Raw genomic sequence first — 22,368 nt, forward strand, 5'->3', positions numbered from 1 at the left:
CAAAAATATGAAGTACTTATAGCATCATCAACAACTACTCTTGACACCTCCTGTTCAGCCTCATTTATTCAGTTGGTAACCATGTATTGGGAGCCTCAGTTTGTACTGTGTAAAAATAGATATCATAGTACCTACTGCATGTGCATATGTACTGATTTGGTACTTAGGTAACACACTAAATTAAATGGGCTAATATATATTTCTTTTTTTTTTTTTCTTTTCAAAGTTTTATTGATAAACATATAGCAATGAGACAGTTTCAAATCAAATCGTATATATTTCTTATAATTGAAAAAATATGTAGGAGCTGCAGATAAAATAGTCACCAAGACTTCCAAATGCAGTGATAACAGTGCAGGTTATGTAATACCTGGCTTGCGGTGCTCAGGGCAGTCAGGCAGTCCCCAGGCTCCCGGAACAACTACCAGTCTGTCCACTTTTAATACCTTGCCAAAGAGACCGATGTTTAAAAACATTTTAAGGTTGGTTTTTAGTTCCGCTCGTGAGTTTGAAAAGCTGTGATTTTTAACTGAAATGAAATGAACTGCTGGTGTTCTGAGTCTGCCATGGGCAGGGGCCTCTGGAAGAGTTCCTTGTGTGGTGCTTATTCAGGGTGACTTTCCCACAGTAGACAATTTTTTAAAAAGGCTTTTTAAACTAATGCTTTTTAGAGCAGAAATGGGTACTTTGATCATGAGATGATAGTCTGGTGTTGGGTTGTGGGACAGACCTGGCCCTTTGGGGGGTCTCTGGGTCCCTTGGCTGTGGCACACCTTTCCCCAAGAATTGTTTGCTCCTGCTCAAGCACAAAAGGGCTCGAAAAGGCTTTTGGGAAATTTGACACTTCACCCTTTGATTTCTCTTACCTAAAAGTTGTTTGTTTCTCTGTTATTTCTACTCATTACACTGTTCCTTTTGAAAGCAGGTTTAGAATTTTCACGCTACAATGGTTGGGTTTAGAGCGAGGGGATTTCATCATGGGCTTCGCTGCAGACACCAAGCCCAAGCACTGTCCTGCGGAGCTGGCTGACTCCATGCAGCCGGCAGTACCGCAGCACTTCTCGGGGTACCTTCAAAGATGTGAGTTGGGGAGGCCGAAGTGCTCACCTATGGTAAGCTGCACCAGCTTTCTCTGCGAGGGCTGGCCACTGTAAAAATACAGATCAAAGAGACGCTCCACTTTCCAGTCCGATAAGAGCTGTCTGTTGGTGCAAAAAAGGATGCTGTACCTTCCATTGATGTTGCACAGCCAAATAGGAAATTTAGGGGTCTTCAGCATGCTGCCCACCTGCAAGGGGAGAAGGGAATGCAGAGAAGAAGACTTTGCCAGCTTGCAACAGGGGTTGATGGGTCATCGTGATCAAAAGCGGCTCTAAGGCCCCTCATTACCTGTGCATTTGTGCACTGATCGGATTGGGGGAAAGACTTGAAACCAAGGCTTCATTATGAATGAATTTGTTTTTATGAGGAGTATAGCAGTGATGCTGGGCTTTTTCTCTTAATGGATTGTATTAAAAAAAAATCAGTGGCCTCATGGAGGGGGTAGAGAATTCTGTTTGGTTTTAAACTGAAGTAAATAATAAGTACACTGAAAACATAGCAATGAAATAATTCATCTTTGCCATTGACTAGTGCTTTTGCTCCTATTTCCAAGGTGGAGAGTATTTTGCAGGCATTCAGACTGGCACTACTAGTTATTGAAACTATAGAAAAAAGGTACTTAGAATTTAGGAAAAAGTTTTTGGGAAATGAGAATAAACACATACACATATATCTAGAAGTTAACAGATGAGTTGGGAAGGTGTACTTGGAGCAGACTGGCTTAATATTACATACAGTATCCAGTTTAGTGTTTTCATCAGCTTGTTGTCTATTTGTTCCTGGCAGTTGCCACTTTGTCCTTGAATTCTCACAGCTAGTGAATAAGGTTCACAGAACTACTGCCCTGGAGAGCCCGAGAGTAGAAGGAGGTGGTTGTGCATCAACAGCCCTCGGAGGGACTGTGATGATGTGTACATTTATTTCCTTCTTTCCATTTTAACTTTTGTGTGTGTGTTTTGTTTTGAGACAGGGTCTTGTTATACAGTTCAGGCTGACTTTGAGTTCACTTTGTAGCTCAGCCTGGTCTCAGACTTGTAACGATCCTCCTACCTCAGCCTCTCAAGGCTGGGATTACTAGCATGCACCACCACACTGGTTCTTTTAACTTTTTGTGAAATGGGGTCTCCCTGTGTTGCTCAGGCTGGCCTCAGAGTCATGCTCTTCCTGCCTCAGCCTCCCTCAGAGCAAGTGTTCACGACAGTGCCTGGCATTATAATACATTTGCATCTATCATTGTGTTTAAAGATACAAGAAAACATATGTTTAAAAAAGATTTCACAATTCATTAAGACAGGTTTTTATTGTACTTATAGAGATAACATAAGGTATATGGAAAATCCCACGGGTTCTATATGATGCCAAGAATTGCTACTGGACCCTTTGGCTCAAAGCTTCTTCCTATCATCAAAGGATCCAACACTACTATTTTGTTTCTTTCCTTCCCAGTCCTTAGAGTTATACTGTTTGGCCAGGGACACATTCTGTTTCAACGAAAACCCAGCTTTGAAAAATTATCACACGCTTTGTGAACCCAAGCATGAAAGGCTGGCAGCATGGCATTTTGATTTTTCAAGAATTCTGTTCAGATCTCTTCTTTTTCTTCAGTTCTGATTCTTGAGTTATGGGGATGAGCGGGTGAACCAAAGGGGCTTCTGCCTTTAGCTCCACGGACAAACCATATTACAGTGCTTAAAGAAACAGCAGCCTTACCAGGTAGCTTTTGGAAAGGTGCAAGCCTAACACCCCCATCAAGACTTGATCGTGGTGAGTGTGCATCTTTTTACACCAGACTTAGTCCCCCTTGGGTAAGGATGACATGAGCAACTCAGGCATCGAGCATGGGGCCGGCCTGCCTGCTGGCTCGTGTGAAGCAAAATAGTGTGTGCCACTGAAGCAGCCTACAGGTTTATGTCCCAAATGTCCACCTCCACGTTCCGGACAGCATTGCGAGCATTCATTAGCACAAGCCCTTCCTTAGGCCATCTCCTGATTGTGCCTCCTGTGGAAGATCTCAAGCTCACTTGAGATAGGCCTCAAGGTTAGGGCTGAGAACACACTGGAGTTGAAAAAGTCCTGTGCAAGCAAAGCGAAGCACCTGCTGGCTGAATCCAGTCCACTGTCACACTCCCTACTCTTCCTGCCGCACTATGTAAGAAGTTTGACTGGAATATCTGTTTTAAGAAGTACGTGTTGCTTTTGGATAGACATAGTTTACCAGTTAGCCTCCAAATGCAGGATTCTAAATGTGTCTTATTGGTGAGATTCCACCAATTCTGAATTTGCACATGTTGCCATGGTAAAAAGGAAATTAAATTGTGATACAGCGGTGCTATAAATAAAGTACCTCTCTCCTTGGGTTCACTCATTGTGTAATAAGCCCAGTAGTTCCAGTATTGCATGCAGCAAACAATCCTTTCATAATATGTATCCTTTAAGCCAATGTGAAGTTAGGATTGGAAGAACAATGGACAAATTCTACCCACAGGAGGGCAGGAACTGAGGCCCTCTTATTCTTTTTTCGTGCTGTCTAGAACGACGGCACTTAGAATGTGCCTTTGCACGGTGAGCTTGAGACTGCAAGTCTCAAGGCCCCAGGCTTGTAATGTAAACGGGAGGAAGGTACTGGAAACTTGTGCTTCTCCTCACCACGGCCTGGTGATAGTTACTGCGCATCACTGCTAATGGCCTGGCTCTCACTCTGCCACCTGGAACAGAGTTGATGTAACTTCTCTCACCACGTTTGCAGGAATGTGGTAAAGACAAAACAGATCTTGCTTGCAGGGAACGACCTCACTGACTCGGTGGCACAGTGCCGGGAGTGAAGCTCCATTTGGCACTTTTGAGGCTCCTATCAGGCTCTCCAGAGGGAAGATGTAAAAGGGAAGAAGGCACCATGGGGATGGCGGTGCATGCTGCCAGGGCTGCCGGGGGAGTAATTCTGGTGAGATCTAAATGGCTTCAGTCTCTTCTAAAAATCAGAGTTGATTTCTCTTCTCAGTGGCAGGTGTGAAGATAATATGAGCTCCTGAGGCTTTCCAGATGGTGTTGGGCTCCAGCTGCTTGATGTTCTCACGTAGGTCCTGGGACCTCAGACCTGTGCCTTCACGTAGAAAAGTAGCAACGAGGCTTCAGAACAGTCCTTCATCTTGCGGGTAGCTGGCAGCATCCTGCAGGAACCGTCAGCCTGGTGGGCTCCGGGGGGCTCACTTGTGTCATCTAATGAAAACTCTATCTTCTTTTTCTTTTAACTTGCACCCACAGGGCTGAGACGCTGGGACTGAAAGGAGTGTGTTTTTGCAGCCTCGGCAGTTTTATCACAGAGTAAGGAGAAACTGACTTAGGGCAAACAAAAGCAGCCTTGCAGGATGGCTTTCACCTTGACAACACAATCTGGCTGTCAGAAGGTGCTACCACGGGTTTTCTTTTGAATTCAGAAACCTTCTGTATTAGGTTTATATCATCAGTACATACACATATATTGAGGCTTATCATACCCACCCTAGGCAAGAGCTACTAAATACTATACGCACCTATCTTCAGGTGCCTATAGAGGTCCTGTACAGGGCCAATAGGTCTTGGAACAAAGGAAGGGCAGTGGCTGCATGTGGTCTTCAGTCCAGCCATCTGGAGAACATGGTTTTGGAGCCATGTCATGTTTATTTCTAAGCCAACTTCTGATCTGCGCAGTGCTTCAATTTTATACAGGGTTGTGAAATAGTAGGCTGCTGGGTCGACTGCAGGCAGATCGGGCAGTTCTCCTCCCTAGCACATCTCCGAGTGCCTCTGAGCTTGGACTAAGGTGGACAGTTTCCAAGGCACCTTTCTTGACTCTGACAGATGGCAACTGCCCAGGCAGGAGCCAAGGGGAAGCGAATGCTTTAGAGAGTGAGTGCCCCCCGGGTGAGCACAAACTCACAACCGCTTTACCCTAGATCTCAGGGGATTAAGTCCTAGTTTGATTAGCACAATGATCAAAACCTCGTCACGACTTGCCCCCATCTAAGTGATAAGACAACATCAGTATACCTACAACGTGACACAGACTACACAACGCAGATGTATATGTAGAAGATCATTAAAGAGCTGAGGATAGAGGACAATCCCAAGAACTGGTATTTATATATTTATAATTACTAGAGAGTGCACAAAGATATGACCAGCAGAACACACAGTGGACATTCTTTGAGTTTTATGTGGAATTAGCTCAGTATATCAGGCAGGTGCCCGTACTTACCTAGCTGATGGCTTTGGGCAGGTTCTTAGACCTGTTCTGTCTGGCTCTTTTATCTTTAAAATCAAGGACTCTGCAACAGATTGGATTTAGCTTTTATTTATTTATTAAAAGATAAGTCCAGTCTGTGGCACTGCTTACAACTTTCTGTAGAGGTGAGGATTAAGTGTAACATCAGTGCAAATGAGTGTTATAGAAAGCCCTGGCATATAGTAGGTGCTTTGTACACAGTCATATTAGTGCTACACTGAGTGAAAAAGGCTGCACATTTATGTTTCCTTTAATTATCATCCACTAGGAGTGGCAAGAACCGATACACATGTGTGTGAGTATAGAATTAAGGATTGCTTTTATCCCTAGAGATGCGGCCAGGGCTTCAGGATTGCCTTCATCCCCAATAATTAACTGATGTGGAGAGAATAAAAAAAGTTCCTTCAGGTAATATCAACTTTATATGAATGTGTTTTACATATTTATATGTCTCAGGATTTTCAGATAAGAAAATTAACTGTCAACCTGTAGTTGCCCTTTAGTATTTTTTGTTCTGAAACTGAAGTCCAAGTGTGTGACACAGACAACATAATAAGTGTCCCAACATCTCAAGCCATTAGCGAACAATTGCAGGCACTTCTCACTGAGGGCAACATTTGTAGGCATCTCCTGGGGGAGAGGACACAGTGTCCAAGAGAAAAGGATGAAAAGCCACATTAGCCATTTTCCAGAAAGCTGGACACAGTGTAGACTTGATTCCTATTTAGATGCTAAAGCCACAGGCAGCTTCTGCCTTCTATTCTCCTTCCACTCAGTGAGCAAGTCTTGGCGCGGTGGCACTGTGTGCTGGTGCAGCGGCCTTCTTCCTCGTGGGAAGCTCTTAATTCTTACCTTGTGCTGTGGACTCTTGACTGACTCTGAGGTCCTGGCAAAGATCCTCTTTCTTATTACAGGGTATTTTAGCTCTACAGGTAATTTTCTTTAGAGCATAATTGCGCAGTTTGTTGGTCTGAGCCAATTTAGGTAGCAAAAAATGCGATCCAGGACAGAACAGTGAGGCTGGATCGTTATGGATTCTGGAGTCTGGAAGGCACTCTCTTTGGTGACATGAACTCACTCTGTTATAGTCCCTTTACTCAGAGAAACTTAGAAACTATTTCACAGACACCCATTCAGTTTTAACTTAAAATAAACCCTGAAACCTGTCCCCAAAGCTCCGCAAATGTTAAAAAGGACAAAAAAGCTGTCAGCCTTTCTGAGAACTCACTGAAAGAACACAAACACTTTCTTGGGCATTCAGCTGAGAGAGAGCACACCCCGTTCTGTACGCCATGGAGTTAATCAGCTTGACTTAGAGGTTTAATTTCCTCCTTTCTTTAGAACAGTGATTTTTCAACCACTTAGTAAATAATTTTTAACAATGTGGGACCCCGTGTGATGGCACAAGTCCCATACTCATGGCGCTGGCACTGTTCCAAGGAATGACCAGGCACTGATAACATTCAAAGTTCTCCAGGTGTGTTTAGAGTAGTCAGGGACCTCACAGCTTTCCAACATGTGTCACCTACATCCTTCTGTGGCAATCAGTGTATGTTCATGTCTGGCCCAGGAACCACTCCTCTTTGTATTTGGGCCCAAGACTCCAAATTAGTAGGTGCGAGGTGAAGGAGGCTGAATAATGCACCGTAACATTATTCCTTGTTATTGTCTATCACGACTTCTTTTAATGCATAGAATAGTTTGGCTGTCTGAAGGGCTCCAGCAGTCATAATTTTGCTTGCTCTTTGCATCAGTCCTACGGGTGCAGGGCAGGTGCATGCAGACAGGGAACCAGGCTCAGCGGGGGAAGTCGATTCACTCCGGAGTGCAAAGCCTCCAGCCGGATCTGCGGATTTCAGGCTAGTGTCATTCCTCACATGCTGAAAGAACCTGCTTCCCTGCACACCAGAGTTCTGAATGCAGGAAGTGTGTTCACTGGTGGCACAGGGAATAGATTTTAGAAGGCAGTGTTTATTCACTTACTGTGCATTATGAAAAAAGCAGTTAACACAGCAAGCACACAGCTTATGTTACTGCTGTAGAAAAAGTTAGGTTCAAATTTTAAACATGAATTGGTTTTTTTTTTTAAATAGCAAGTGGGGGCCTGCCCCTTAGCTCAGTTCTTTAAGTGGCTGCTTCAACAAAGCAGTCAGGCTCAGGTTGCTGTGGTTCAATCCCCACCACTCAAGCCAGCCAAACTTGCCCTGAAGGCATTCGGAGTGGAAAAAACCAACCAACCAACCAACCAACCAACTAACCAACCAACCAACCAAACAAACAAACAAACAAAACCCCAAACCCTTCTGCTTAAAAAAAAAATAGCAAGAAGTAATAGCAGAGGTGGTACAAAGACATGACTAGTTTGGGGAGTATTTAACAACGTTGTGAAAGAGCTTTGGGGAAATGCACAGCACACTAAAATTCTTGTCACTTTGCACCTTCACCCACTGAAACTTGGCTCCGGGTATCCCTCTATGCATCTCCAAACAGAATGCTGCCATATGACTGGGTTCTGAGAAGTACAGAATGCTAGACCAGGTATAGTTGAAAGAAAAGAAAAATATATAAAATGAATCTATAAATCTCCCATTTACAGCTTCATTTTATTTTTTATTATAATTATAGAATTCTAAGATGATTTCCCAAATTTTCTGCAAAAAAGTAATTAGGGAGTTTTTAACAATACCCAATCCATTTTCTCTCCAGGATGTCTTCAGAGCCCAGACATTCACAGTCGTAGGAAGGGACTCTTTGCACCCACTAGATGCACCAGAGATCAGGTACTCATTGACATATGAAGACATTTGTGTTAGGTGTGAAGAATGGGCGTCAGTAAAGAAAAATAGGGAATTTATGTAAGAAGAAAAGAAGAGGTTTCTGAAAATACTGATTATTGGGTGATGTGATTGAATTAATTTGTTTCAGTTTATTAGTCACTTCTCATTTTTTATGTGATGAACACAGATTATAAACTCAAGAAACAGTAAAAAATAATTTCTGTATTTTTTTTTCAATACTGGGATTAAACCCAGAATCTCCATTGTGTTAGGCAACCTCTCTTTCACTGAGCTATTCATATTCCTCTTTTAATGTTTTTAATTTTCTTTTTCTTTTTCATGTATTTAGTGCTGGGTCTACAAGATCTGGCAGTGATCCTCCTGCTTTCAGTCTCCCAAGTGCTGGCGTTATAGGCACATACCACCACGCCCAGTCTCAGTCACTGTCTCAGCACGCCCTGACACAGCACATCAGGGATCGAACCCTGGCCCTGCTTTGCCTAAGCAGGAGCTTTAGTCCACTGAGCTATCTGGCTGGCCCAATGTTTTTAATTTTCAAAGTAGGATGTTTTTGCAAATGGGAAGGGGACTAAGAGATGGAAAGGAGAAAGAGTGGAGGAGGAAAAAGGGAAATGAAAAAGTGTTAGTGTGTTGTGTACGTGTACAACTCCCCACGACGAATGTAATCATTATTACTGCAAATATATACTAGTAGAAATGCCAAATACTTGAAAAAAAAGACAGGTTCTTGCTAAGTTGTTCAGGCTGTGATTGAACTTGTGATCCTTCTGCCTCAGCCTTCCTAGTACCTGGAATTACAGGCATGTACTATACCCAAAATATATTATGGCCAGAATGGGGCATGGTTATCTCAAAACCATTAGACACAACTACCAGAGATGCTGATTTTATGAATAACATATAATTGCTGGACATTATAGTAGGAGAAAAGACAGATGCAGTTGTGGATATGGAGGCGCCTTGCAGACAGTGAAGCCACACACACACACACACACACACACACACACACACACACACACACACACAGAGGATAATTTGAGGTGGAACCAGGACCAGACAGGTGCTGAGTAGTGGCCTTCTTGCTGCTGGTGGTGGTTGGAGGTTGGGCATAAGAGGCACCATCCTAGGCGTTTTCAGAGCCACTCTAGAGCAGCATGGCTTTCCACAGAATGGGCGTTGCTTTCCTGGGTTTTGGATGAAAAGTTTTGTGAAAGGATTCCAGGAAAGCTCTGCTTTATGGTCTGGGGTGTGCGTGTCGACTCTTGTTCAGCCTCCTGGTCTGGGTGCGCGTGTGGGCTCTCTTGCTCAGCCTCTTGTTTGTTTTCACAGGATCACATCTTAGTGCTTTGGTTGTGCTTTTCAACAGCACATTTTATGTGCTGGTTTTTCAGAAATTGCAAATCTGAGCTGAAAATACGTTTGACAGAAGTTGTCTAAGTGGGCCTTCTTTTTCAGTATTCTTTCAAAAAGCTTGCAGTGCTATGTAGAATACAGACATTAATTTGCATATATAAAGGATAGGGAGGACACCCATCAGCTGACAGTATTTGTGTCTGCGAAGGGAATACAAAGTTGCCTGGGAATGAAAGGGGACTTCCTTTTTGTCTATGTCAGACACTGTTTTTACATAGGATTCGTATCACCTAAACTCTCTATATATTAGTAATATGTAAAATTAAATATGAAGCAAATAGAACTGGATGATTCCATTTGGCTCTTGAGTGTGTATGTGTGTGAGATGGGTTAGGGTTATGCAGGAAGGCACTAAGTAAAATAGGAGGCTCAGATTTGGATGGCCTTAGTACAGACTTTAAAAATGTCAAACATATTGACATTCTAGTTGTGCAGCTGAGACCCAGAGCTCACTCACCTGGGAGAGTCTGTTGTCCTCAGAGCTGTCCTGACACCACTGCAAATAGCCAATCTCACTGCGGGCCAGGACTCCATGTAACCTCTCCTGGGACTCTCCCTTCTCGCAGCCGTTGAAGACATTTGGACTTGCTCTTCCAGTTAAAACCAGGTTCAGAACTGCCTGGATGGCATATTTTAAAAATATTTATGTTTGAGGTAGCAGTGAATAAGGACTTGTTTCCTTTTTCAAAATCATTACAATGATTTTTTTTTTTGCTAGAAAGTGTGAATCCACACAAGACATATAAATCTGAAAAAAAAAATCTTAAACATTCATTAGAGTTAAAAAAAATAGTTTATTGACTTTTTTTTAAAAAAAGGAACTCCCCCTCTGTTCTTGTTGCCCTTCTTCCCTTGACATTTCTTTTAAACACTGGTTTCCACTGTGATTTAAGCAGAGAGCTAAGATACTTCTATAGCACTTCTCTTTCAGATATTAGGGAAAACTGGTGAATTTTATCAGAATATTTTAAAATTTATTTTCATTAATTAATGTATTTGGTACAGAATCTCTCTATGCAGCTTGGACTCGTAGTGACCTTCCTGTTTCAGCCTCCCCAGTGCTGGGATTACAGGTATGCACCACCACTGCCAGTTTCTGTGACCAGCACAGTGTGCCTGGGGCAGGGCTGGCACAGTATGCAGTGTCAGCCATCAGGGATCAAATCCAGGTCTTATGCTTGCCAGGCAGGCGCTTAGACTACTGAGCTACCTCCCTGGCCCCAGAATATTTTCTAATGCTTCTAGAATATCAAGAATATGAGACTCTCAGAAGTAAATTTGAGAGCACCATAATAAAAATTGGAAGGTAGATTCTGACAACTCTTAATATCATCTTTTTAATCTTTCAAAGGTAATTTGACACTCTTTGCTGAAAGAGTGAATGTACTTAGAAAACAGTCCTAATTCAGATTCTACAATAGGAAGGTGAGGTCTTCCCACGCACCTGTCTGCAGAGGAAGCCTCCAGCATGTGGCTGTAGCAGATGGGTGGTGGTGACATCCAGGTCCTTCTGAAGCCTGCAGAATGGAGAAGCAGAAGAGTGGGCTCCTGTTGTCGCTCACTTTTGTCCATAAGGACTCTGGTTTCAGGAGTGCCAGGGAAGCTATGGATGCCCACAAGGCACACATGTGATAGATGACAAGGGAAGAGATGCAGATCTTACACTCTAGAAGCCCTGTGTGGGGGCTCCAGGGATATGGTACGCTCACTGAGGAAGCTGTAGGCTCTGTGTGCCAGGGACACTAGGCTCAGGGTGGTAACATATGACTACATAGAGAGTTCTAGACCAAGGCGGGGCTGAGCAGACTGTTCACATGGAAAACACCACAGTGACTATTGAGCTCAGTTCTTGGCAGCAGACAGACTGGGGCCAGGGGCTGGAGTGCTATCCCTGAATACACAAGACCCAGGTGGAAGGTGGCTTTTGTGCACCCAGAAGGAGGTGGCCAGGACTGAGAGAAGCTGTATATGTTCTTTCATCTCAGAGAACTGGCACACATACATGTCCTATAGTAATCTTATTTACTTCTCCTTCCCTCTCTGCCCTCCCATCTCTTCCCACCCCCAGAATCCCTTCCTATTTCCTGTGTATGTTTTTGACTGAATCTATTCATAAGACTGGAGGTAATGTTTTTCTGTGAATAGTATCTAAGAACTTGGATCAAGATTTGTACATGCCTTGGTAGTGTAACTCAGGGCAGTGTTTCCCAAAGTATGACATGATTTTAGATGTATAGATGCAATCATTTACAAATTTTAGTAATATTGACATTTTAATTTTAAAGTCTTTAATCTTTTATTCATTAATGTTTAGGAAGATATTAATGTATGGAATATTAATGCGCAAGAACAAGTTGATATTTAAATGTGTGTTGATTTAAAGAAAATGATTAAGCAAATAATAATATAGACTATCAAAGAAGTGACAATGAAATGTGAAAGACAAGTATTAGGAACACTGCTTCAGGGCTTGTCATTCTCCTTCCTGAGAGCCTTCTCTCTCTTGTCTGACTCTCAGAGGTTTGTCTTTCTTTCAGGGCCCAGAAAAAAGTCCACTTCATTCAGGAAGCTTTCCCTGAATTTCCTGTCTGCTAAAAACATTTGTCCTCCAGTATTTGCTAAGACTCATCTTTACTCCTTATTTGGCAGGTCAGGTGCCACCTGGGACTCATCTACCTCTCTAAATGTATACTCTGTCTTTTCCAAACTGGAAAGTTTGAGTACACATAGCTTCTCTTATGTGTATTTTCTAAAGTGCCAAGAACAGGGCTTTCCATGTGATAGTGACAATATAAATATTTGAGGATATATTTTAGTGTGGATCTAAATAATAGAATTTATTTATTTGATTGTTGATATCCACTTGTCCACCCATATGGCTAAACCACCTACAGAACAAGATGTGTCAACAGCAGAACATCTGCAAAACAAACAAACAAACAACCAGAGAGATGAGAATATTTGTCAAACCCAAGAGTACATGAGGTCCTAGTCCTATAGGAAATACCTGCACAGACAATTGTAGATTTTTACCTCTCAAATGTTCTGGAGAAGATTAGGCTGTAAAGAAATAGGATAACACCATGGCTTCCTTCCTCTTTAAACTGGAAAACAAAAGAAAAGCATTTTTGTTTGAGAGCAATGCATAGGTGAATATTGTCGGGTATGAATTTCAAGGTTCGCAGCCTGGGCGAAGCTCTCACTTCACCCAGCTGCCGAGAGGACGGGGGTCCCTCTGCCTCCATAGATTGACTTTTTCTCTCTCCAGTGTACCCTCCTTCCTTGCTTCATGCTTACCAGTCATTCTCTTAGTCTTCACCTTCAACCCTAAGGGCAAGTAGCATGGATAGAATATAAGAGACAGAGTGAAGGCTTCCACTGTCATGCTTGCTGCTTCCTTGTTGAGCTGCAGCCTGCCTGCCTCCTGCCCACCATGAGCCATTTCTCCCTGGTGTTGCTCTTCTACCACACCATCCTGCTACACAACCAGTTAGATGTGGGCTGAAATCTCCCGTGAGACAAAATAAACCTCTCCTCCTCTAACTTTGAGGATTGGGCACTTTGTCTCAGCAACAAGGAAAAGTAACTAAGACTAGGAGGCTCTAGGAGACTGTTTGGTTTGTGTCTAGATGACCCCCAAAGCCTCATGCAGTCTTGGGGCGGCCTCTGGAGTTTGTGATTGATTATTGTGGGTGTGGATGCTGCACCTGGCCTGGGGCAGGTAATTTACATCACAATGTAAGGAGGGAAGAGAAGCCAGCTGCTTGAGCTGCTCCTACTCCTTCTTTTGTGCTCTTGCTCTTGCTCTTTGCCTCCACCATGAAAGGTTGCCCTCTACCTTGTGCCACTCTGCCTTGGAGCCAGCTAAATATGGACTGAAACCTTCAGTAACTGTGAGCTAAACAAGCCTTTCCTTCCTTCAATTTGGGTGTCAGGTATTTGTCTCAGCAATCAGAAAAGAGTCACTAGACAGGGACATTAGTTTCTCGGCCTTTTCCAGCTTCTGTATGACTTGTGGCTCCACATAACCTAGATTTTTCTCCCTCTGTCTTTCTCATTGCATTTCCTGCTCTAGTTTTCTTGCCACCTTCTTTCTCTTATAAGGATGCCTATGATTAATTGGGACCATCTTCATAATCCAGAGGAATTTCTCCATTTCAAGATCCCACCTACAAAATCTCTCTTCCCAGGTAGGAATCATGCCCACAGGTTTCTGGGTATGATTAGAATGTGGGCACTTAGACTATGCAGTTTGTTTAATGGGTGTAGCTGTCTCCCATCTGTCAGCTAATCCAGGGCATGTGAGAATATAGGCCCAAAGTGGCCGGAAGAAAAAAATTCAAATTCAGTACTTTATGTGGAATTTTCTTATTGTTTTTGACATGCACTAATTACAATATTATGTGAAGTAATACTATACATAATATATAGTACTATAGGTGTATTAGTGTCTGACAGCACTGATAATAATTATCAGAAATCTGAATGATTTAAAACAATTGGAGTTTATTCTCTTAAGTGGTAGAAGCGAGAAGTCTGGACTCGAGGTTTCTGTGTGGGGTTTGCTCTCTCTGCAGACCCTGACAAAGACCCTTCCTGTGTCTTTGCAGCTTCTTCTGGTTGCAGGTAATCCTTGGCATTCCTTGGCTTGTAGAAGCATTGCTTTAATATCTTCCTTGTTTTTTCCCATAGTATTCTTATCATTTGTCTCTATCCAAGTATCTCAGTTACTTTTCTCTCATTGCTGGGACAAATACTCAGCCTCAAAATGAAGGGAGGAAAGGTTTATTTAGTTCATAGTTAGTGGAGGTTTCAGTCCATACTCAGCTGGGTCCAAGGCAGAGCAACCTTTCATGGCAGAGGCAAAAAGCAAGGGAGCAAATGGGAGGAATAGCAGCAACAATGGCTACAGAGAGCAAGTCTGTCTCCCTTATGTTGCATTCAGGCTATCTGCCCTAGACTGGGGGTAGTACTCATATCCATAGTCCCAGCACTCACACGCATAATCCCAGCAGCACTCATACCCATAATCCCAGTGGATCATGAACTAATCACAAACTCTAGAATTCTGCGCTATGACTACAGGAAGCTTTGGAAGGACACCTAAACACCAACCATAGCACCAAGTTTTTCCTCTTATAAAGATACCAGTTGCTAGATTATAGCCTACTGAAAGTATGATTTCATCTTAACTTGATTTTATCTGTAAAGGCTCTATTTTCAAATAAGATCACACTCCCAGGAATGGGAGGTTAGGACTTCAACATATATTTTTGAGGGGACAAAATTCAGCTGGTCTTCTGCCTATATGAAGCCTCAGACCACTAGCCTGAGGTCCCTGCTTAAATAGGATGGGAACATAGGACAGATACATTTTGATAGTGAACGGGTTTGACTAAGAGGTGCTGATTACAGCACGCAGCCCCAGCTAGGGGTGATGCTCCTGAGAGGAATACATATGCCAGCAGGTTACTCTTCACTCAGCATATGAAGCTCAGTTTTCCCTGGGAAGCTAAAGTAGTGCTGCATAGCATGGTTGGCTTGACACAGATGGCTCTCGTGCCAGCCTGTGCTCAGTGCAGTGTGTGCCTCTACTGGGGAACTTCAGTATTATTGCAGTTCTACTCCATCTTTGGAAGAGCCTGTGTAGCTCCAGGTCTGATCCTCTCAGCTGAACTGGAGCTACACTTAAAAATCCATTGCAGATGTAGGTGTCCTTTCTACTGAATCAGACTCTCCTAGGTTGCAGTGGAGGAGATGGAAGACAGAGGTTTCTTTTTTGTTGAAAGGGGTCTTTTCCTAAATGCTTTTATACATGCATAATTCCATTAAATGTCCTGCTCCCACAAAGAGTCCTTAAGCAGATTTCTTTCTTAACATTTCATATCAAGAATTTAAAATCCTTCATACAAGTTTTATATTGTTGCTAAAACAAATTACTACAAATCTAATGGCTTAAATCATGGCTGGAGGTGTTGCTCAGTAATAGATGAGTAGATCACATACAGTATTTAGTATGGTGAGGCGTGAGGCCCTGAGTTCAATTTCTAAAAGCTTAAAAATGGGCTGGTGAGGTAGCTCAGTGGACTTAGCACCTGTTTAAGCAAGCACAGGGACTGGGCTCGACCCGGCTGCACTGGCCCCACCCGTGGGTGTGCTGAACCGGCCACTGAGTCCAGGCGTGGTGGCACAGGCCTGTAGTGCAGCACTGTGGAAGCTGAAAACAGAAGGATCACTACGAGTTGAGCTTTGTAGTGAGATCCTGTACCAAATAAATAAATAAATAAATAAATAAATAAATAAATAAATAAAGTAAAATAAAACAAAAAGTTTAAATAATATACATAGTATTGTTTTATAGTTCTGGAGCTTAAAAACACAAAACAGGTCATCCCGAGCCAAACTCAAACTGCCACCCAGACACAGGAAGAATGTGTTTCCTTGTTCTTTCCACACAAGGATGAAAGCCCCTCCGCACCTTCCCTGGCTTGCGCTCCCCTCTCACGTCTTCACGACACTCTTCCACAGCGTTTCCCCCTGACTTCTCACGCCTTTGCCTTCCATAGTTAGGCCCCTCCCACTTGTATTGGGCTTATCTGCAAATTCGGGATCATCCTCCTATTTTTAAAGTCATCTGATTGGCCATCTAATTCTCCTTTGCCATGTAACGTAGTGTGTTCATAGTTCTTGGGGTAGGGGATGGACATCTTTGGGGGTACTGTTCTTCTGCCTGTCACATTAATAGGCCTAGGAGAAGGCAGGGGAGCTAAGCCTGGGACAATCGTGTTTCAGATCATATGGCTAGAATGTGTCCAAGCACTCACGCCCACCTGTTCTGCCTCTAGCCTCTAAAAGCAATGGGGCAGTGAGTTCCACTGGCCACGCTTCCATTTCCTTAGCCTCTAACGTTGAATTGGCTTCGTGATTATCCTGATAATTATCCCTTCCTTACACCGGTAGGGTTCTGATTCCTCAAAAAAGCAGCTTTCCTTGCTTTCTTTGCAGATGAGTCTTTTAAAAGCCCCTTCCATTTACCACCGTTACTGCCTGCTACTTTGTCCCCGCCCCACCCTGGCGTGGCAAAGAATCTGCAGTGGCAGATGTCACATGGAAAGTGCTGCTGGAAGAGGTGAAACGGGACCTATCTCTGTAGGCCAGAAGTCATTGACCTGAGGTTGGTGTGGATGATCTTTCTGGCAGCTTACATGAGGGCTTCGGTTTTCTACCATTTCTGTTTTTATCCATTAGGTGAGGTAAGACTGATTTCAGGTTTTTACTTCCCACAAAGAAACCCTGCTATGTGTCCTCTATTCTCTGGGGTTGATTAGCCAACAAAAAAGAGGCATTTGTAAGTGCGTCTTTGTGTGATCTGGCCTCTTTCTGGGTTGTAGGGAGGGAGAGGCAGGCTTCTTTTTCTCCTGTTCCGCCCTTTCTTAGCCCTCAAAATGACCTGGTTTTCTTAACAAGCATCATTAGAAATATACTTTATAAAAGAAAGAAGATTCCTGTAAGAGCAGTTCAGCATAAAGGAATTATCTCAACATTTAAACACTTACACATTGTAAATGATCATAGATGAATTTCTCAGCGGCTTCTCTCTCTGAAAATTCAAACAGCTGGAGCTATAAATCAGGAATAGAGATAAAAATGAAAAGGAAGATGAAAGGTACTTCTAAGAGATGTCAACTCACTGTTATTACCTCAAGGGAGGTTTTTGTTTCATTACAAAATCACGTTGATAAAAACTGACATATTATCTTGCATGAGGCCATGTAAAGCATGCATGGTGAAATTGGGTGGCTACTGGCATCACTTTTGTATTCTTTTAGTTTTAAGTTACTGTGATATTCTAAGACATGAAACCATAAACAGATTTTTTTCCCTGATAGGTAGAGTTTAGCTGTCTTTAAGACAGTTGATATGGAAATTCAGTGTATGTCGCTTTCAGATGTGGGCTATTCTTGATCATGGTGATTTCTGGAAGGAGAAATTCACATCAGACTGTGTGCATCACTGACAGCCCTTGGGGCCTGCGCATTTGAAAGAGGTCTCTGGCCCCAGAAGCCACTAGCAGCAGCGGCAGGGGCGCTCTGCCTCCGTTTCCACCTGTGCAATCAGGTTTCATTTGCTCTTCTCCTGCAGGGTGGGTCAGAGTCCACTTACCTGTTCGGTGAAACCGTCCCTGCAGTAATCAGGGCTTGAGGCAATGTAAGTGTCCTCAGTGACAAGACAGACGGTGGCCTTCTGAGCTGCTCCGGCGTTCCATAGGATGCCAGCCAGTGCCAAAGCCAGGGCCTGCTCCTGCTCGGGCTTGCTCAGCTCACATAAGCTGCAGTGCAGGAGGCAAGCGTTGGGGACACCAGTGAAATGGACAGATAGGTTTTGGGGCCTCCAATTTTATGTTTGCTTCTAAACCCAGGTGGTGTCTCTTTGATTTCTTCCTAAATCTGCAACATGACAGTGTCATTGGAGGGCCCGGTGTCCTTTTCTATAAATGTGGCTGAAGTGCTCATAGCAGGGAATAGCTTGCCTTAGTAATCGTGGCCAGTCCCATCCTGTGCCATCACACCCCAGAAGGGTAGGTGCTGTCCTCTGAAATGCACTCCAGCAGGATCAGCTTGAGCTCTGTCACCCATCACTGGGGAGGGGCATATAGCTCAGCAGTACAGCTTCTGCCTGGCAAATGCAAGGTCCCGAGTTTGATTCCCAGTACCAAAAACAAAAACAACAAAATGCCCTTCTCAAGCTCAACTCTAAATTATCCCTGAAGTTTTTCCTCTCAGACCTCCATCTGTCAAACCCTCTTCCCCAGAAGGATCCCAGAACATTCTCCCCATCCATGGCGTTCCTCACACACTTGTGCTCTAGGCATTCACATCTCTCTTTTTCTACTACCCACAGCCCACACATCACATTAGGCGTACTTCAGGCCGCACTCACCCAGCACTCCCTGCACCCACTACTGTTTACCTGTATCATCTCCCCTGAGGTAATACTACTATTATACAGGAGTGAAGTAGTTGACCCTTGTCAGTAACTGTAAAAGGAGACAGCAGTGACTTGAGCACAGGTCTTCTGGGTCCTGAACCTGAACTCTGTGCTCAGGGAACCTTCCTGGGAATCACCCATCACCTTTACACAATAGAGCCTCACTCTGACTTGTTTCCAAATATTCAACATTGTAGCTATGGCCTTTATAAAGAAAGACATGAAGTTGAGACAGAGGGCTCTGAGAGTGACTGCTCTCAGAGGGGGGCAGGGGCTCATGGTGGGAGCTCTGCTCGCTTGCAGCACAGTGCTGTTACACCTGCCACAGGCCAGATGCTGTGCTAAGTTCTGTACACGGCAGCAGCACGTGTGTGCCTCTGTATTCCTTTTTAATTTCGTAGGTTCTCTTTGACTCAGGTGGTGAGTGTGTCCCCTGCCTGCTTATGTCCTACTGTCAGTGACTTTTAGCGCTCTGCAGAGCTGGAGCCACTAAGCTTCCTTGCCCAGAATGGGCGAGGAGCGATGCTGCCTTCTCTATCAGACGGCCCGCTGCCAACGACTCACTGGTGGGAAGGCGCAGGAGCCCTGCTGTCTGCACTAAGGAAGGGCAAGTTGTTCACTGTGGTTTCTCTCTCCTGCACCCCTGGGATCAGGCTGGCATCCCCAGGACGCATTTCTGCAGTCACTCCTCCCTCCCTGTCCTGCTTCCCTCACTGGCACAGGTTGGCTCTAAAGGTCTCCCAAAGGTCACATGTGTTTGTGAGGTGACTGGCTCACAGGGGCATCATCTCATCACAATAAACAACCTACTCTGAGGAGGTGGAGTCTGGGTAGAGGTGGGTCCCTGGCATGTGAGCCAGAGGCTGCATTTTTGTCACCAGCCTCTCTGTTATCTCTCTGCTTCCCAGCTGCCATGGAAGAGCTAGCTGTGCACCCCTGCTGTGCTCTGCCAGCCCTTCTGCGTCTGGTCCTGCCTTGGAGCCTGCCGAAGGTGGACTGAGCCCACTGGAAGCTGTGAGCCAAATGAACCTCTCCTCTTTTAAATTGTGAGCATTGGGTATATTGTCCCAGGGATGGAAAAGTGACAAGCCACTCAGTCTCGCAGGCTCCTCCTGAGGGCACTTGCTTAATAAAGCATGGGCATAAAGAATTCCCACTGCTTCCATGGAACCTGGAAATTCATGGTCTTAGCATATATTATACATTTAGTTCTTGTTTTGGGTGATAACTTATCTTGCCTGAAGGTAGATACACACCTTTTACTGATTTATATTTCCTCTACTATCTAGCACAGGAATCTGCTCATGATAGAGGATCAACTTCTAATAATAAGGTAAATTTGAGTAGGTTTCAATTGATCTTTCAAAAAAAATGACTACCAGATATTGTCCCTTGATCTGGTTAAATAGGAGGACAGATCCTTCATTTTCGAGTTTCTCTTCTCCACCCTACAAGTGTGAGATTAAAACTCTGATCACATATAGACAAGTGATCCCCCTGAGGCCTGCTGCTTAATTTTGGTCTGCATAAACCTGTCAGCATTAGTGCTGCAGGGGTGTACTGGCAGTGGCTCCAGGAGGGTGCTCAGCAGTGACATGACGCAGCCCCTTGGCGAGAAACAGTCCCTGGAAGGCGGACTGCTGTCCTGACCCAACCCGAAATTTCAATTGTGATTATTTAGCATATAAAGATTTTTGTGAAATAGGCCACTGTTTTAAGTACTCTTACCTGTTAAAGTTACAGTCTTTTCCTTTTCTGGTAAATAACAAATATTTGATGATGAATCCTTGTACAGCCATCTGAACACTCCGGGCACCTCCCTGGAATGGAGAAGGGTGAACGGAACAAAACCTGAAGCCTGGGAGCTGTGATCTATGATTGTAGGGGAGCTACTGGGGACAGCATGGCCAGAGAAATCTCTTGGAAATGGACATCATTGCTTATTCTCCTCCTGCCAACCCCCAGGGCTGGTGGCTGAGGCTCGATATACCGCCAGGCTTGAATGTGGAGCCGTAGCCTCTTGGAGGAGCCTTCAGACCAGTGCTTGGGGATTTATGTCTTCCTCCATTCTTTCATTACCATGCTCCTGCCTCCTGTCAGACTTTTCAATTTGCAGGAGATTCGGAGCTAGTTAGCCAGCCCTTGGAATTTAGGTGTGACTAGCGACTGATGATATGAATTATTGATATTTCAAACAAGCCAGAAATAAGTTTATAGATTTCCTTTTGCCTTCTGAATCTTCAGGGATGCTTAGGAGCTTTAGAGAAGGAATAGGTAAAATAGAATTTGGAGGACAGTGGGGAGAGCAAGGACTTGCGAGCTTTGTTATAACCCAGACCATATGCCATAGTTTTGGGTTTTTATCATTTAAAATTAATTTGTAAATTACACATGTATTTCTACATGAAATCTATAATGTAGTCATATGGGCGGAGATAAGAAGGAAACACAGGTAAGGGAGATGATATTAGGGATTTTAAGAAAATCATGCATGAGCTTTACTTTTTCCACTTCCAGTATGGAAGCCAGGTCCGAGAAAGGATCATGGATTTTGAAGCGGGCCTTTCTCCAGTCCCAGCTGAAGACGTGGCTGGTATTTCCAAAGAGGCTCTGTCGAAGCTTCTGGAAAAAAGGGAAACAGTTGACTTCACCCAAGATGCTGCTGCTAGACATAGGACGCAGGGGTCGGCCTTGTTACATTCATAATTACATATGACTGCAGCCCCAGCTTTAACTATATAAAGCCCTGCACAAAATATTCCCATCCCTTGGGTCCACTGAGTCTGATTTTGTCCCGAGTACACTGCTGACCTTCTGCCTTGTGGTCCACTGTGTGCTCGTTCCTCTACCTCTTCTCCTCCTAGCCAGGACTCTATAACTTCCCTTGTTTGGCTTTTTTCTCTTGACAGGACCTCATGTTCCAGATCAAGTGCAATACTGATTTCAGTGATATTAAACAAGTATTCTTGTCCCAGGATCTTTGAGGTTTTCCTGAATACTCTGTAGTACATTGAGATCTGTGAGGGTTTTTTTTCTTTTTTGAAACCCCAAGAAAAATAGGAACAAGTCTTTCTAAACGAAACTCATGAAGAAAAATAGAGTCCATTTATAATTGAAGACTTTGCAGTCATTTACTGTGTGCTAGGCCCTGTGTGGAATACTGACCCATTAAAAGTCTAACGCCCTGCAACTATATGCAGGACAGGATATGTGAAGGTTCACAATAGAATAAAAGCACCATGAGAAAGAGGGAGGAGAACTTCAGGTTGATTGGTGTAGGAGGTCTCTGAGGAAGAGGCAGCATTCGAACCACACCAGTAGGTGGCTTCTAACACCTACTGAGCATTGACATCCCTTTGTACTAGGCATTACATAAATTTAATTCTGAGGAATAGGTCCTGTTGCTGTCTTCCTTTTGTCCAGATAAGGGAACTGAGCCCAGAGAAGATAAGGTATTTCTCATAGGTCACACAGCGTGTAGAAACAGTTGGGATTTGCATCCATTTCTCCAGATACTTCCCTATTTTGGTCCTCACCTGTGTTATCTTTATGTTTTCTATCATTTTTGTGTGCCAATCATTACTTGGTATCTTTTTTATTAGGTTGGACTACTTTGTGTAATTTAGAAGGAATGCTTTATAGTATTTCAGTAAGTGAAGATAAAAATCACTTTCCATGTGTGATTTAAAAATGCAATTAATATAAAATAATGCCACAAATTATAGCTAGAAGCTGTGTTGCCTGTGAAAGTTCTGACTGAGCCCTGGCCTCTTTGTGATTTAAACAGGGAAAGGAAGGTAAGTAGTA

At 43.7% G+C, this 22,368-nt stretch overlaps 1 protein-coding gene across 1 annotated transcript in view; it reads right to left on the reverse strand.

The window, feature by feature from the left end:
* Positions 1–21,426, reverse strand: part of Mindy4b (MINDY family member 4B) — a 22,410-nt gene extending 984 nt beyond the window's left edge. Inside the window, exons 1-8 of the mRNA XM_023704087.1 lie at positions 21,064–21,426; positions 20,290–20,381; positions 17,737–17,902; positions 17,130–17,195; positions 12,607–12,677; positions 11,018–11,090; positions 10,031–10,192; positions 1,108–1,288 (exon numbers count right to left, since the gene is read on the reverse strand). Of these exons, the coding sequence (XP_023559855.1) occupies positions 1,108–1,288; positions 10,031–10,192; positions 11,018–11,090; positions 12,607–12,677; positions 17,130–17,195; positions 17,737–17,902; positions 20,290–20,381; positions 21,064–21,234 (982 nt within the window). The 5' untranslated portion in view covers positions 21,235–21,426. The remainder of the gene's footprint in view (positions 1–1,107; positions 1,289–10,030; positions 10,193–11,017; positions 11,091–12,606; positions 12,678–17,129; positions 17,196–17,736; positions 17,903–20,289; positions 20,382–21,063) is intronic.
* Positions 21,427–22,368: the final 942 nt, after the last annotated feature.

The sequence above is a fragment of the Octodon degus genome, unplaced genomic scaffold, assembly GCF_000260255.1.
Source record: "Octodon degus isolate 3935 unplaced genomic scaffold, OctDeg1.0 scaffold00186, whole genome shotgun sequence".
In the NCBI taxonomy this organism is placed as follows: Eukaryota; Metazoa; Chordata; class Mammalia; order Rodentia; family Octodontidae; genus Octodon; species Octodon degus.